Source organism: Bos taurus, chromosome 11 (genome assembly GCF_002263795.3).
Source record: "Bos taurus isolate L1 Dominette 01449 registration number 42190680 breed Hereford chromosome 11, ARS-UCD2.0, whole genome shotgun sequence".
In the NCBI taxonomy this organism is placed as follows: domain Eukaryota; kingdom Metazoa; phylum Chordata; class Mammalia; order Artiodactyla; family Bovidae; genus Bos; species Bos taurus.
Window position 1 is genome coordinate 106,578,297 of NC_037338.1, and position 13,167 is coordinate 106,591,463.

The following is a 13,167-nucleotide window of genomic DNA, read 5'->3' on the forward strand; positions in this document are numbered from 1 at the left end:
CGCGACGGGCCGGCGTCCGGAGCCGCGCCGACCCCGGAAGCCGGCTCCGCGCGGCCCCGCCCCCGCAGCCGCCGTCCACCCGGTTCCGGCCCGCACAGGCCCGCGCTGCGGACGCCGATCCCGGGCCGCAGTGCGCAGGCGCGGGGGCGCGCGCAGGCGCAGACGCGGGCGGCCGGCCCCGCCCCGCCCCGGGCCGCGAGGAGCGGGCGGGGCGATGGCGCGCGGGAGGGGCGGGGCCACGCTGCGGGCCCGGGCCATGGCCGCCGCCGATGCCGAGGTGAGGAGCGGGCCGGCGGCGGGCGCGGGCGGCGCGGGCGCGGTGGGGGCGGCGCGGGCCGGCGGGCCGGGCGCGGCGGGCGCGCGGGCAGGGGCGCGGGCGGGCGCGGGGCGCGCGGGCGGGCGCCTCCCCGCCGCCGCCGCCGCGCCTCAGGCCGAGGCCGGGCCGAGGCGGCCGGGCGTCCGGGCCGCGCTGCGCGGGGCGTGCTTTGTGCGGGCGGGCGGGCGGCGAGGGGCGCGCGCGGGCGGGGCGGGGGCGCGGGGAGGGCCGCCGCCCGGCGCGCCGCGACCCCGGGCCTCGGGCCGCGACCGGGAGCTCCGCGGGAGGGGCGGAGGACAAAAGGGAAAGTGGGGCGAGCCCGCCAAGTTGGCGGCGCGGGCGACGCGAAGCCGTGCGCTCCCGGCGCTGCTCCTGCGCCCGCTGACCTTTCACTTTGTTCCGGAGAGGATGGCTGGGTCTTGAAGGAAAAGTTGGCCGGGCCGGCGCTCTTCTCCCCGGACAAAGCTGCCGGCTCCGTGGCTGTCAGGAGTACGGTCGCACGACTTCGGTTTATTTCCAGGCAAACCGCTCACGCGGGCTTTGGCTGTAAAAAGTTGCCCTCCCTTTGTTAATGTTTCTGGCCTCCCCTTTGCTCGCTCTCGAGAATAGTTTTCCCTGGCTCGTGGCAGCAGAGAAAGCAAACTCTTGTGAGATGGGCCAGTAGCTTCCCGCAGAAGGGAGAAGCCGGCGGGAGGCGGTGTGCCTTGGGGAAAGGCAGGAACGGCGCTATCCGGGCTGACACGAGGGACCAGTTTGGAAGAAAGTGATGACCTAGCAGTTTTTCTGTGGAATTACTCCAGGTTTTCTGTGTAGTAATAACCCGGCGACTTCTAAAGATCAGGAAGCCAAGGTGTGTGATAAGACCCTGTTACAGTAATGTGGTGTGTAGGACCTGTACTTTTATCCGGGTAATGCACAGTCTTTTAACGTTTCTTTATTTCTCTCTCGCATTTTTGGGGGGTATGGATGTAAGTAAACTGAGAACGTGCAAGAAAGTTCTTGAATTCAACGTGAAGAGTATTTGTTAGCACCTGCAACACTCAAGGAGTGTATTAGGCTGAGCAAAACGGAACAGGTGAATTAGATAACCGCCAGTCACTTGTAGGAGAGAAGATGAGCAGTGATCACGATACCGCTTATTGAGCGTCTTCTGGGTCCCGGGCACTGCAGGCGCTTAGGTAAGTTCTCTCCAGTTTGCTCTGCTCTGTGCAGCAGGTGCTGCCATTTCCTGTTTAACTGACATGGGAAACGAGATTTGGGACCGATTGGGTGACTCGGCCCAGCCAGTTACCCAGTTAGCAGTTGTTTGGTGTCTGGCACATAGTAGGTGTTTAATTAATAATTGATGAACACGTTGCCCCAGATGTCACTGATTCCACAGGCAGCCTTGACTACAGGGCTTGCCCGAGCCAGTGGCAGTGACAAGCCTGTGTTTCCTAAGCCTTACCTGTGTCCAACCCTGCCTCAGCTGCCTGAATTCCTTCATTAAAGTCTGACAGCCGTTTTTGAGGTGGGTACAATTACATCCCCTTTTGCACAGTAGGGAACAGGCACAGTGAGGCCCCAGGTTACAGAACTTGTGCAGAAGATGGATGCAGTGGTCTGGCTGCAGAGCCCCTTGAGCTGTATTTGTGGTGGTCACTTTAAGCTGATGAAAGCTCTGGGCTTTGGTGGGCGGTCCTCAGTGTTTATAATGGAGGTGCACGTTAGGGCGGGGAGGGGCTCCTGGACAGTGGCTAGGCTTGGGGTCAAGTGTGGCCACTAAATCAGGGAAATGGTTACTGTGTCAGGGTTCTCTAATGGCCAAACGATTAAACCGGAAGGTGGACATTGAAATTTATCTGGCTGCATATTGACTCTTTCTTCTTTCCTCAGCCTAGAGAAAGGTCACCACTTTTTCACACTGAAGAGAGGCCCCCTGGTTTGTGGATTCTGAAACGCGCTTTTGGAGTCTGTCTTCGTTTTGTGGATTACTGAGTGGGGGCTCCTCAGTGTAGTGTGTGTTCAGGTCACCTCAGGCTTTTGACCCAGCAAGATGCTACCTTTCAGCAGGAGGGCCTTCCCAGGAAAGTTCCCTGCATTTCTCGCATCCTGCGTGTCTCTCCTTTTGTGTTTCTTAAGAGATGCGCACATGTGCATGGTTGAGAGTCAGGCAGTGCCTGAAGGTGGCGAAGAAGCTGCGTCCTCTCCAGAGGTGGCAGCCCCTTGACTCTGCGCATTTACCTTATGGGGCTTCCCTGGTGGCTCAGCTGGTAAAGAGTCTGCCTGCAATGTGGGAGGCTTGGGTTCGATCCCTGGGTTGGGAAGATCCCGCGAAGAAGGAAATGGCCACCCACTCCCTGGCCTGGAGAGTTCTGGTTCGCAGAGTCGCCAGGACTGAGCGCCTTTCACTTTCACTTTGTGTTACTAAGCAATATGCTTGTGTCGTCTTATCTTTATTCACCAGTTTTAGGGGTTATCTGCTGGCTCCCGCTAAGTTTTCAGTTTTCTTGTACTCTCTCTGGTTTAGGTAACGCACAGTTGTGGTTAAATCCGTGTCAGGATCTTTATCAGTCTGTTCAGGTCGTTACTGTGCCCTGCTGAGCTGGACGGTGGACCACACACAATTCGATTTCTTTCCTTATACAGACATTTTTATTTCCCTGGAATTAATAATCGCTTTATTTTTCATTTGCCTGGTTCCCTTTGAATCTCAGAATAATGTTCCCGCACCTTTCATTCTGTAAAGTGCTCCTTAATTTAATTTTTTACCCCTCAGCCTTGTCGGCTCAGCAGCCCTTGCCACAGTGCTCCAGCCCAGAACCTTGTTTCCAGGCCTGCACGCCGCCTCCCTGGGGCTCTGCCCGCCTCCTTGCCTCTGGCACTCCCTCACTTGTTTGGGGCGGTGAGCAGTCTGCAGGAGTTGCTGGGACCAAGGCTTTGGGACTCACCTGTCTGAAAATGTTTTCATTCTGCTGCCACACTTAAAGAATCAGTTTGGCTGGACTTGGCATCTCAGTATCTTATAGTCTTTGTTGTTGCTATTGAGAACTCTATAGTTTGATTTTTTTTTTTTTTTGGCTGCTCTGTATGGCTTGTGGGATTTTAGTTCCCCAACCAGGAATTGAACCCAAGTCCTCCACAGTGAGAGCATGGAGTCCTAACTGCTGGACTGCCAGGGAACTTGCTAGCCTGATTATTAGTCGTTCGTAAGCATATTCCCACATCAAACTTTTAGGATCCTTGCATCCTTGATTTTCCTCCCTTGCCTGAAATGCCTTTGTTGTAGTGTGTTTTCATTCACCCTGTAGAGCACTCAGCAGGCCTGGGATCTGGGGACCGAGGTCCTTGAATTTACAGGAGTTTTTGTGTTATGTGTTAGAGATGGTTCTCTACCAGCTCTCTTTTTCCAGTTTCTTGGAACGTTGGACTTACTGTACTTAATATTCTCATTTTTAAATCTTTTCATCATATCTTGATCTTTTTGTTCTTTTTGAGAGTATTTTTGACAATTTTCCAATTTGTTAAAAATTTTAACTTCTTTAATATTATCGTGTTCTTTACTGTTTTTTGTTCCTTTTTAAATGCCTCCTGTTCTTGTTTTATGTATACAACGTCTTTGCTTATCTCTTAATTTCGGTTTTTAAAAGTACAGTTAAAATTTTGAAAACTAAAAAAAATTTTGTTTCCTGCACGTTTTCTGTTTGCCATGCATTCCTCTTTGCTCTTACATGTTTTGGTTTCTTTCTTTCATGCTGGAAACCCTTCTCCCAGTGTCTAGTGCTCCTTGGCTGTTTATTCGTCCTTATGAATAAAATACTAAAAATGGAAAACTGAGTGTAGCAGGGGCTTGTTTCCTTGTTGCTTTCACTGCAGGGTGATGACTAATGTTTTTTGTTGGCTCTTCTCCAAACGTTGCTGTCCGCTGGTTTAGTTTCCTTAGAGGGGAGCCTTCGGTCTGCCTGGTTGGATGGATGTTGGAGCTGGATTAAGGGGCAGGGAGGCAGGGAGGGGCTTCCCTCTTCCTGACCCCCTGCTTTCCCTGCGGCGCCCACCGCTGCCTCTCCGTGTGCCACTCACCCCGAGCGTGGTGCCTTCTGGTGCCCGTAGCTGTGCAGAAGTGCTTGTCTGCGTGTGCGGAGGGGCTGGGCCCGTGCTTGGAGCTTTGCGCCACACCCCTTCTCAGGCCTTTGCACAGCTCCGCCGGTCATCCCTTCTCAGGCCCTTGCACAGCCGCCGGTCAGCCTGCTCCTCGGCAGCGGCCCTGCGCTTGGTCTCCCCTTCCTCTGCCCTGTGGAGTGGTTCAGGTTCCTTTCGCCTCCATCTTCCTAACCGTATTTTGTGTAGTGGTTCCAAGTGTTTCCTAGGTGGGGTGCATGTTTCTCTTTCCTGTTCTTGTCTTGGATTGATCTTTGATAAGAGAAGGGGTGGAGAGTCTGTTTTGCATCTAGCAATCAGAAATATTTACAGTAAATCTTGTGAAGTTTCACCCATACTAACAGCTCTCCTGTGGAAAGGGCTGCCCGTCTCAGATCTTCCTGTGTAGGTTGTGGTTCTGGATCATCACAGAGGTTGTCAAGGGCAGTACTTGCACCCCAGCCCTGAGGCCCAGAAGGACACCTGTGGGCAGCTTGGCTGTTGGAGACCCCGCACGTGGTCAGTGCTGCACCAGGGCCAGAGCCCCGCTTCCTGCCTTTGCTAACCGGTTTGTATATTTGGCCACATTTTAATTGAGTTCGTCTTTTAGAATGATGTAGCTATGGGAACCATATTTTGGGCTCTCCTCTTCAGGAACCTTACGTTCTCTGCCATTCATTGGACTTCGCTCGTGTGATGGATGCTGCTGTCTTGGTGGGCGGGTGGTCTGGGTCCAGCTGGCCTTGCTCCCAGCAGACCACACCAGGAGTGGCGAGGGGGGCCCAGCTGTCAGGCTCTGCAGGTGTGCTGCAGAGGGCGTCACTCCAGAGCTGCCCACTTGCTGTCCCACTGTACTTAACTTCTGGTATTTTCGTTTATTAAAACAGAGAAAACTCTTCAGCGGTTTTGGATTTTAAAGAACAAAAATTGAAGTGGTTCTTTTGACTCTTCGAAGGTGGCGCTTCCTGTATAAGTCACTTTGCCACTAACATAACTGTCAGTTGGTATTTTACTTTGGAACGGTCTTTGGACTGCTTTCTGCATCCCACGTTTAACAGCTTTGTAAGTTCTGATCAGGGTGTGTTTAAAGTGCCGTTTCCGAGGGGTCTGCAGGCAGCGTGGAGCCGGGAGGTGCTGGTCTAGATGCTGTGTGAGAGGATATGCAAGCTTATGAGGTTGGTGTCTGATTTCACAAAATTTAACAGTGTAATAGAGCAAATACCAAGCAGGAAATGAGATGGAATCAGCTGAGAGTAAACAAGAGGAGGCCCGGCTGCTGTGCTGCTTGCTGCAGGCGGACTCGCGTTGGGAAAAGCTCCTTGAGGAAGATGAGTCCGCTGAAGGTCCTAAGGAGGTAAGACGTGAAATGGAAGGGCAAAGTTCGGTTGTACCTTTCAGAAGGAAAAAAATTAGGCATTTTAGCAAAGTTAGAAAAATACCACTGTAATGGCAGAAAGCGAAGAGGAACTAAAGAACCTCTTGATGAGGGTGAAGGAGGAGAGTGAAAAAGCCGGCTTAAAAGTAAGCTTTAAAAACACTAAGATCATGGCATCCGGCCCCATTGCTTCATGGCAAATAGAAGGGGAAAAGGTGGAAGTAGTGACAGATTTCCTCTTCTTGCGCTCAGAATCATTGTGGACGGTGAGTGCAGTCATGAAATCAGAAGACGACCGCTTCTTGGCAGGAAAGCTGTGACAAACCTAGACAGGGAGTTGAAAAGCAGAGACATTACTCTGCCGACAAAGGTCGGTATAGTTAAGGCTGTGGCCTTCCCTGTGCTCATGTACGGTTGTGAGAGCTGGACTGTAAAGAAGGCAGCGTGCCAAAGAATTGATGCCTTTGAACTGTGGTGCTGGAGAAGACTCCTGAAAGTTCCTTGGACAGCAAGGAGATCAAACCAGTCAATCTTAAGGGAAATCAACCCTGAATGCTCGTTGAAAGGACTGATGCTGAAGCTGAAGCTCCAGTATTTTGGTCATCTGATGTAAACAGCCGTCCCATTGGAAAAGTCCCCGATGCTGGGAAGGACTGAGAGCAGAAGGAATAGAGGGTGTCAGAGGATGAGACGGCTGGATGACACCACTGATGCAATGGACATGAACTTGGGCAAACTTCAGGAGATGGTGAGGGACAGGGAGGCCTGGCGTGCTGCAGTCCCTGGGGTCGCAGAGAGTCTGACATGACTGGGCGACTCAGCAGCAACAGCAGCTGCGAGAAAAGTTGACCCTAGAGACATGAGAATGCCAGATACTTGCCGTCGACTTGTTTTTGCGATCCGAGTGTGCAAGTCTGTGCCTCCAGCGGTGGTAAGCAGGGAGCGTGTGCTGTGTGCACTTTTCTTTCACAGGTCATCTTGTGGGCTTGTGTCTTTTAACGTTTTCAGTGGCCAGATGGTGTTTGCTTTATAGACGTCCCAGCTTCCTTGGTTATGAGCTGGGTGGATCTGTAGCCTTTGTACACAGGTGGTCAGGAGGGGCGAGCGGCACAAGCTGAAGCCAGACAGGCGGGGGCTGGGTCACTGAGGGCCTTGTCACTGGTGACATGTTGGTGGTCTCCTGAGTGCTGTAGACATCAGCGGGCATTGTTTTAGGAATTCACATTTTAAAAAGACCACCCTGGCTGCTGTGTGAAGGGTGGCTGGGTGAAAGCTGGAGGGGAGCAGGGGGCCAGTGAACATGCTTGGCCCCGTGGTGGGTGGAGTCCAGGCACGTGTGTTTGAGTTTGTTTTGAGTAGATGAGTTAGTTTCATGGTTCAGATTCTAGGAGTATGGAGTGAGGCATCCCCCTCTCTCGTCCCCCAGGCACTCGGTTCTTCTCTTGGCAGGCTACCAGCATTGTAATTACTGTGTGTGCAGACGTGCACACGTGGATCGTTAGAGCTTCTACTGTGGACCTTCTTCCGACCTACGCAGATGCAGACCTGGTGGTCAGACATACCCCATGTTTCTGTCCCCCGAGTCAGCCGTTGTCTCCTCGTGAGCACCCCTGAGTCCATCGTTAAGTATTTTTAAGCGGTTCTCAGATATATTTCATATGTGAGTATTTCAGTTAGAGTAAGTAAGTCTTTCAGTCAGTAAATATTCAGTCACTGTTCAGATTTCTTAGGAACAAAATCTCGTCTCTTTGCCCTTGATAGGCATCTGTTAATTCTCAGTCCACTGATTTCCACGTCGCTGTTTCCCCTTGCACTTGAGTTTTGGAGAGATTGGTCTGTCTGTCCCAAAGTTCCCCACAATCACTCTTGCTGCCCCTCCCCGAGACACTGCGCACCACGCCCCTTGTGCTCTGCTCCCGCCACCGACGCCTGAGGTCTGCAGCTGCAGCCTGCCTGCGTGATAGCCGCTTGCCGCGGGCAGCTCCTCAGCCGGTGAGACGGGGGCTGTGCCGGGAGCCCGCTGCAGGGGGAGTGCGCGCTGGATTCCCAAGGCTTGGTGCAGGGGAGAGGGGAGTGTCACACGAATGCTTTAAGCTCCTTGTCTGCATGTTGAAGTACTTACTTGGGGTATGTTAGGTTAAATGACATTTATTACAAATGATTTGTGTTTCTCTTTCCTTTGTTTTTCTGGCCATGGTGTGGCATGTGGGATTTAGTTCCCTGAGCGGGGATCGAACCGGCCCCCTGCAGTAAGAGCGTAGAGCCTTAGCCGCTGGACCGCCATGGGAGTCCTGCAGGTTTGTCTTTTTAAAAACTAGGCAAAAACACGTTATTACTGGTGTTAAGGCTTCTATCAGACATAGTAGCTCTTGCTTGGTGGTGTTAGCAGTCGTTGATGTTCATTGCTGAGAGCTGTTAGGTCATTAGGTTACAGAATGGCAGGCTGTACAGAGGAAGGCTGTTCACTGCCCGTGAAGTACGCTCATATGGGCAAGGACGTGTAGGTTCTTGACACTGTTTGGGCTGACACCCTGGAGCTTCTTGGTAAGTTCTTGCCTAAGAAGGACCAGAGAGTTCTCTGTGCTGTAATTTGACAGTTGTCTGCTAAGCAGGCTGCTGAGTGATTTCTCTCCTTGGAACACAGGTCCTCTCTGCCTGTCAGACTCCAAGGCTGGCGTTCGGACCTAGAGTCGTGGTTGCTTCCTCATCCTTGCTGTTGGCTTGTGCTTTGTGAACTCCTTGAACACCACAGTGAAATAGAATGCCAGTTGTCATGTAGCCCACTGAATGGTCAGGAGTTCCCCCAGCTCTGGCTCAGCCTGCCCTTCTGTTTTCCTTCTCGTAGAAATGGTCTGCTCAGATCTGTCGTCATGGTTCCGTACTGTCTGTCACTATCTGTATCAGATTCAGTAGCAATAAGACATTTAACCAAAGCATGAAGACTTTTTTTGGAGATGGTATTAATGTATGACATACATACAGAAACATGCACACTTTATGTGTCTAATGCCATGCATGTCCCTAGACCTTGATCAAGCAGGGACATTACCAGAACCGTAGAAGCCCCCTTGGCCCCTGGCAGGCTGCCCTGTCTTTGCCCAGAGGTCACTGTTGCCCCGACTCCTGACACCCTCCTTGTTTCCCTGACTCTGAGCCTGACGTGAGGGCGCTGTGCAGGGCGTGCCCGCGTCTGCCTTCCAGGCTTCGTCTGTCTGTGGAGGCCTGGGGTCGCCTGCTTCCCCATCACTCTGTAATATTCCCGTGTCTTCAGTCATGGGCCTTCTTCTTTGAGCTGTCTGCAGTCTGGGGTCTTGAGCTGAGGTGGTGTGGACATGTTTTGGTGAGCACTGGTGCACGTTTCTGTGGGGTGTGGCCAGGAGTGGGGGTGTCGAGTCATGGACGCGCGTGCGTGTCCCAGGGGTTGTACCCAAGGACAGGTGTGAGGAAGCCCAGCGGCTAGTCCTGTGGACACTTGATATTGTTTGTCTTTTTACCATTCTGGTAGGTGTGTAGTGTGTCCAGTTGTGGTTTAATTTGCATTTCCCTGATGACTGTTGATGTGAAGCATTAGTATGTTTTTTTAAAAAAAATATTCATTTGTTTTATTTCCGGCTGTGCTGGGTCTTTGTTGCTGTGTGTGGGCGCTCTCTCTGGCTGTGGTGACGGCGGCTCGTTGCGTAGCCTCTCTGTTGAGAAGCACGGGCTCTGGGGCGTGCCGGCTTCAATGGCGCGGTGCACAGGCTTCGTTTCCCCTCAGCACGTGGAACCTTCCTGGACCAGCGACTGAGCCCGTGTCCCCTCATTTGGCAGGCAGTCTCTTAGCCACTGCACCACCAGGGCGGCGCTAGTCCCCGTATGCTTTTAATTATGTTGTGTAGACACTTTCGGAACGTGCCTATGTAAGTTTTTTCCTGCTGGGGGCATATTTGATTCCTTTATATGGTAAATGATATTCCACAGTAGGAATGTACTGAGTTTTGTTTACGCGTTGATCAGTTGCTCCTGTTCTGGCTGTGGTGACTAGCGCTGCCGTGACAGTCACGACCGAGTGTTTCTGTGGGTGTGTGTGTTCGTTCTCGCGGGTGTCTGCCAGGGAGTGGAGTTGCTGGGCGCGGGGTCACTCTGCTTAGGAGCCGCTCGCCTGTGTTACACGGCAGCTGTCGCATCGTCCATTCCTGTCGGCAGTGTGTGAGACGCACTGCTGCTCCACGTGCTCGCAGACACTTGTTAACTGGTCACGGCCGCCCTTTTGGATTTGGTGGGGTGTCTCACGCTGCTGCTGATTTGGTTTCCCCGTTTGTGTTATCTTCCTTACAGAAATGTCTGCAGAAATCCTTTGCCCGTTTCAATTAGATTGTTTCTGTGATGAGTGGTAAACATTTTCTATGTATTGAAGAATATGGATACAGATCCTTTATTGATAAATGATTACGAAACATTTCCCTCCATCTTGTAGGCATGTTTTCAGGTTCTTGTTAGTGTTCTTTTCGAAGTGTGTGCTTTGGGCTGCGCTGGGCTTTGCTGCAGCTCACAGGCTCTCCCTGGTGTCATGAGCGGGGCTGCTCTGCGGCGCACGGGCTCGCCATCGCAGTGGCTTTTCCTGTTGCGGAGCACAGGCGGTGGGCACGTGCGCACAGTAGTGTGACTCCGGGGTTTAGTTCCCCTTGGCATATGGAATCTTCCAGGACCGGGGACCAAACCCATGTGTTCTGCGTTGGCAGGTGGACTCCTAATACTGGGTCACCAGGGAAGCCCCTTGATAGGGTTCTTTGAAGCGCAGACGTTTTTGATTTTGACGAAGATCAGTTTGTCTGCTTTCTTCCTTTGTTGTTTCTCTTTCTGGTGTCATATCTAGGAGTCCGTTGCCAGATCCATTGTTAAGAAGTTAGCACTGTATTTTCCTCTGAGTTTTATATTAGAGTTTTAACTCTTATATTTTGGTCTGGGATCCATTTTGACTTACATTTTGTGTATGGTGTGAGGTAGCGTGTCCAACCTTATTCTTCGCTAGTGGAGATGCCGTTATCCTAGAACCATTGGCTGAAATCCTCCCCTCAGGATTGTTGGGACACCTTTGCTGTAAATTGATGGACCACAGACGCTGGGACTCATTTCTGAACTCTGAGTTGTTGCACATTGCTTTATATGTCAGTACTACACCGTCTTGAACCGTACCTTGGAAGTGTGGGTCCACCAGCCGTGTTCTTGCTCCTCTGGGTCCCTTGCAATTCCATGTGAGTTTTAGGTGGGGAAACAGTGGAAACAGTGTCAGACTTTATTTTTCTGGGCTCCAAAGTCACTGCAGATGGTGATTGCAGCCATGAAATTAAAAGACGCTTACTCCTTGGAAGGAAAGTTATGACCAACCTAAATAGCATATTCGAAACCAGAGACATTACTTTGCCAACAAAGGTCCGTCTAGTCAAGGCTATGGTTTTTCCAGTGGTCAAGTATGGATGTGAGAGTTGGACTGTGAAGAAAGCTTAGCGCCAAAGAATTGATGCTTCTGAAATGTGGTGTTGGAGAAGACTCTTGAGAGTCCCTTGGACTGCAAGAAGATCTAACCAGTCCATTCTAAAGGAGATCAGCCCTGGGTGCTCTTTGGAAGGAATGTGACTTCCAGTTTCATCTAAAGCTGAAACTCCACTACTTTGGCCACCTCATGCAAAGAGTTGACTCATTGGAAAAGACTCTGATGCTGGGAGGGATTGGGGGCAGGAGGAGAAGGGGACGACAGAGGATGAGACGGCTGGATGGCATCACTGACTTGATGGACGTGAGTCTGAGTGAACTCCGGGAGTTGGTGATGGACAGGGAGGCCTGGCGTGCTGCGATTCATGGGGTCGCAAAGAGTGGACACGACTGAGCAACTGAACTGAACTGAACTGTCCACAGATGCAGAAAGCCTTGCGTGATTTTTGTAGGGACTGTCTTGATCTTGTGGTTCACGTCAGGGAGTCTTACCGTTGTGATGATACTTAGTCTAATAGTCCACGAACACAGGGTGTCTTTCCATCTGTTTAGATCTTTATCTTCTTTCAGTCTTTTTTTTTCCCCCTCAGGTTAGCGAAATTTATGTCAGTTTTGTTATCGCTTCAAAGAATCAGCTTTTGGTTTTGATGACAGTCTCTGATTTTCTTCTCTCGTTTTGTCTGGGGGGAGGTAGGCGGTTGCTTGCAGCATGTGGGATCCTAGCTCTCCGGCCAGGGACCGAAGCAGTGTCCCACACACGGGAAGCTCGGGGTTCCGACCAGTGGACTGCCAGGGAACCCAGTCGGTTTTGCTAGTCTTTGTTTTTAAATTTTCACTCTAACCTTTGTTACTTCTTCTGCTTCTTTTGGGTTTAGTTTGCACTTGGTGGAATTGTTTTTGGGTGTGTAACGTGTACGGTGTAGGGGTCAGGACCCCTTACCCCCTGTGTGGCTGTGCACGGGAACAGCGTCATTTACTGGAAAGACCACCCTGTGCTCCTTGTAGTCCAGGGTCGCTTTGGCAGAAATGAGGAGAAGAACAGCTGTGCGGCTCTCGAAGACTCTCCCATAGTAACTCCTTCCTGCCTTCTGCCATGCTCACTTCTTCAGGGTTGAAGGTGTGTCCCCACCATGTAATGGGGTGCAGAGGCAGGGAAGGTGGATGGGCAGCGCACGGCCCGACCTGCATGGTGTTGTGGGTGTTCGCCCAGAAGTGAGACCCCGTGTCGTGTGGGGATGGTGGGCTGTTTGCCAGGCGGCCGGTGGCCACCCCAGCGGCACGCTGACCACTGGCGCTTGGCACAGCCCCTGCCGTCCACTCCCCACCACGTGGCACAGCCTCTGCTGTCCGCTCCCCGCCATGTGGGACAGCCCGCCGTCCACTCCCCGCCACGTGGGACAGCCCCCTCCTTGGGGTTTGTGGTGACTGCACGTGCCAGGCACTTGGCTTAGAGCAGGTATGTGGACGCTCACACGCCCTCCTCTGGGCTCCTCTCCACGCACACCGCTTGCTCTCCTGCAGCGTGCAGGGCCCCGTGCTTGCGTTGAGGGCTGTTCTGGAGAAGAGACGGCTGTGGGAGAAGCACCCTGGCCTTAGGGTGCCCATGGGAGGGGGTGGGGCTGTGGCAAGGCTGTGGGACGTGGGAATGTTTGCAGTGGATGTCTGCTTGGTGGGCCCAGGGGACGGTGGGGCAGCTTGGCCCATCTCAGGTGCCAGCAGTAGTGGAGTTGCTGTTTTCTGGAAGTGAGTCTTCTGTGATCAGGTGGGTCCTGCCGTTGGGCCTGCAAGGGTCTACTTGGTCACGTGAATGCACTTGGACCTTTTCAAAAGGTTTTAGTTGGGCCGGAGCAGGGCACACGTTTTGGCACTGTCTAGCGTTGCTTTTCTA

The 13,167-nt window shown here is 52.4% G+C and overlaps 1 protein-coding gene across 12 annotated transcripts in view; it reads left to right on the top strand.

Annotated features, from left to right (window-relative positions):
* Window positions 1–243: 243 nt before the first annotated feature.
* Window positions 244–13,167, top strand: part of EHMT1 (euchromatic histone lysine methyltransferase 1) — a 109,547-nt gene continuing 96,623 nt past the window's right edge. For 9 of the 12 annotated variants that reach the window (XM_059891318.1, XM_024998807.2, XM_024998808.2 and 6 more), the window contains exon 1: window positions 252–277. Coding sequence is in view for 9 of the 12 variants with exons in the window: in XM_024998807.2 (XP_024854575.1) it covers window positions 257–277 (21 nt within the window). In the remaining 3 variants the exon portion in view is untranslated. 12 annotated transcript variants of the gene reach the window in all.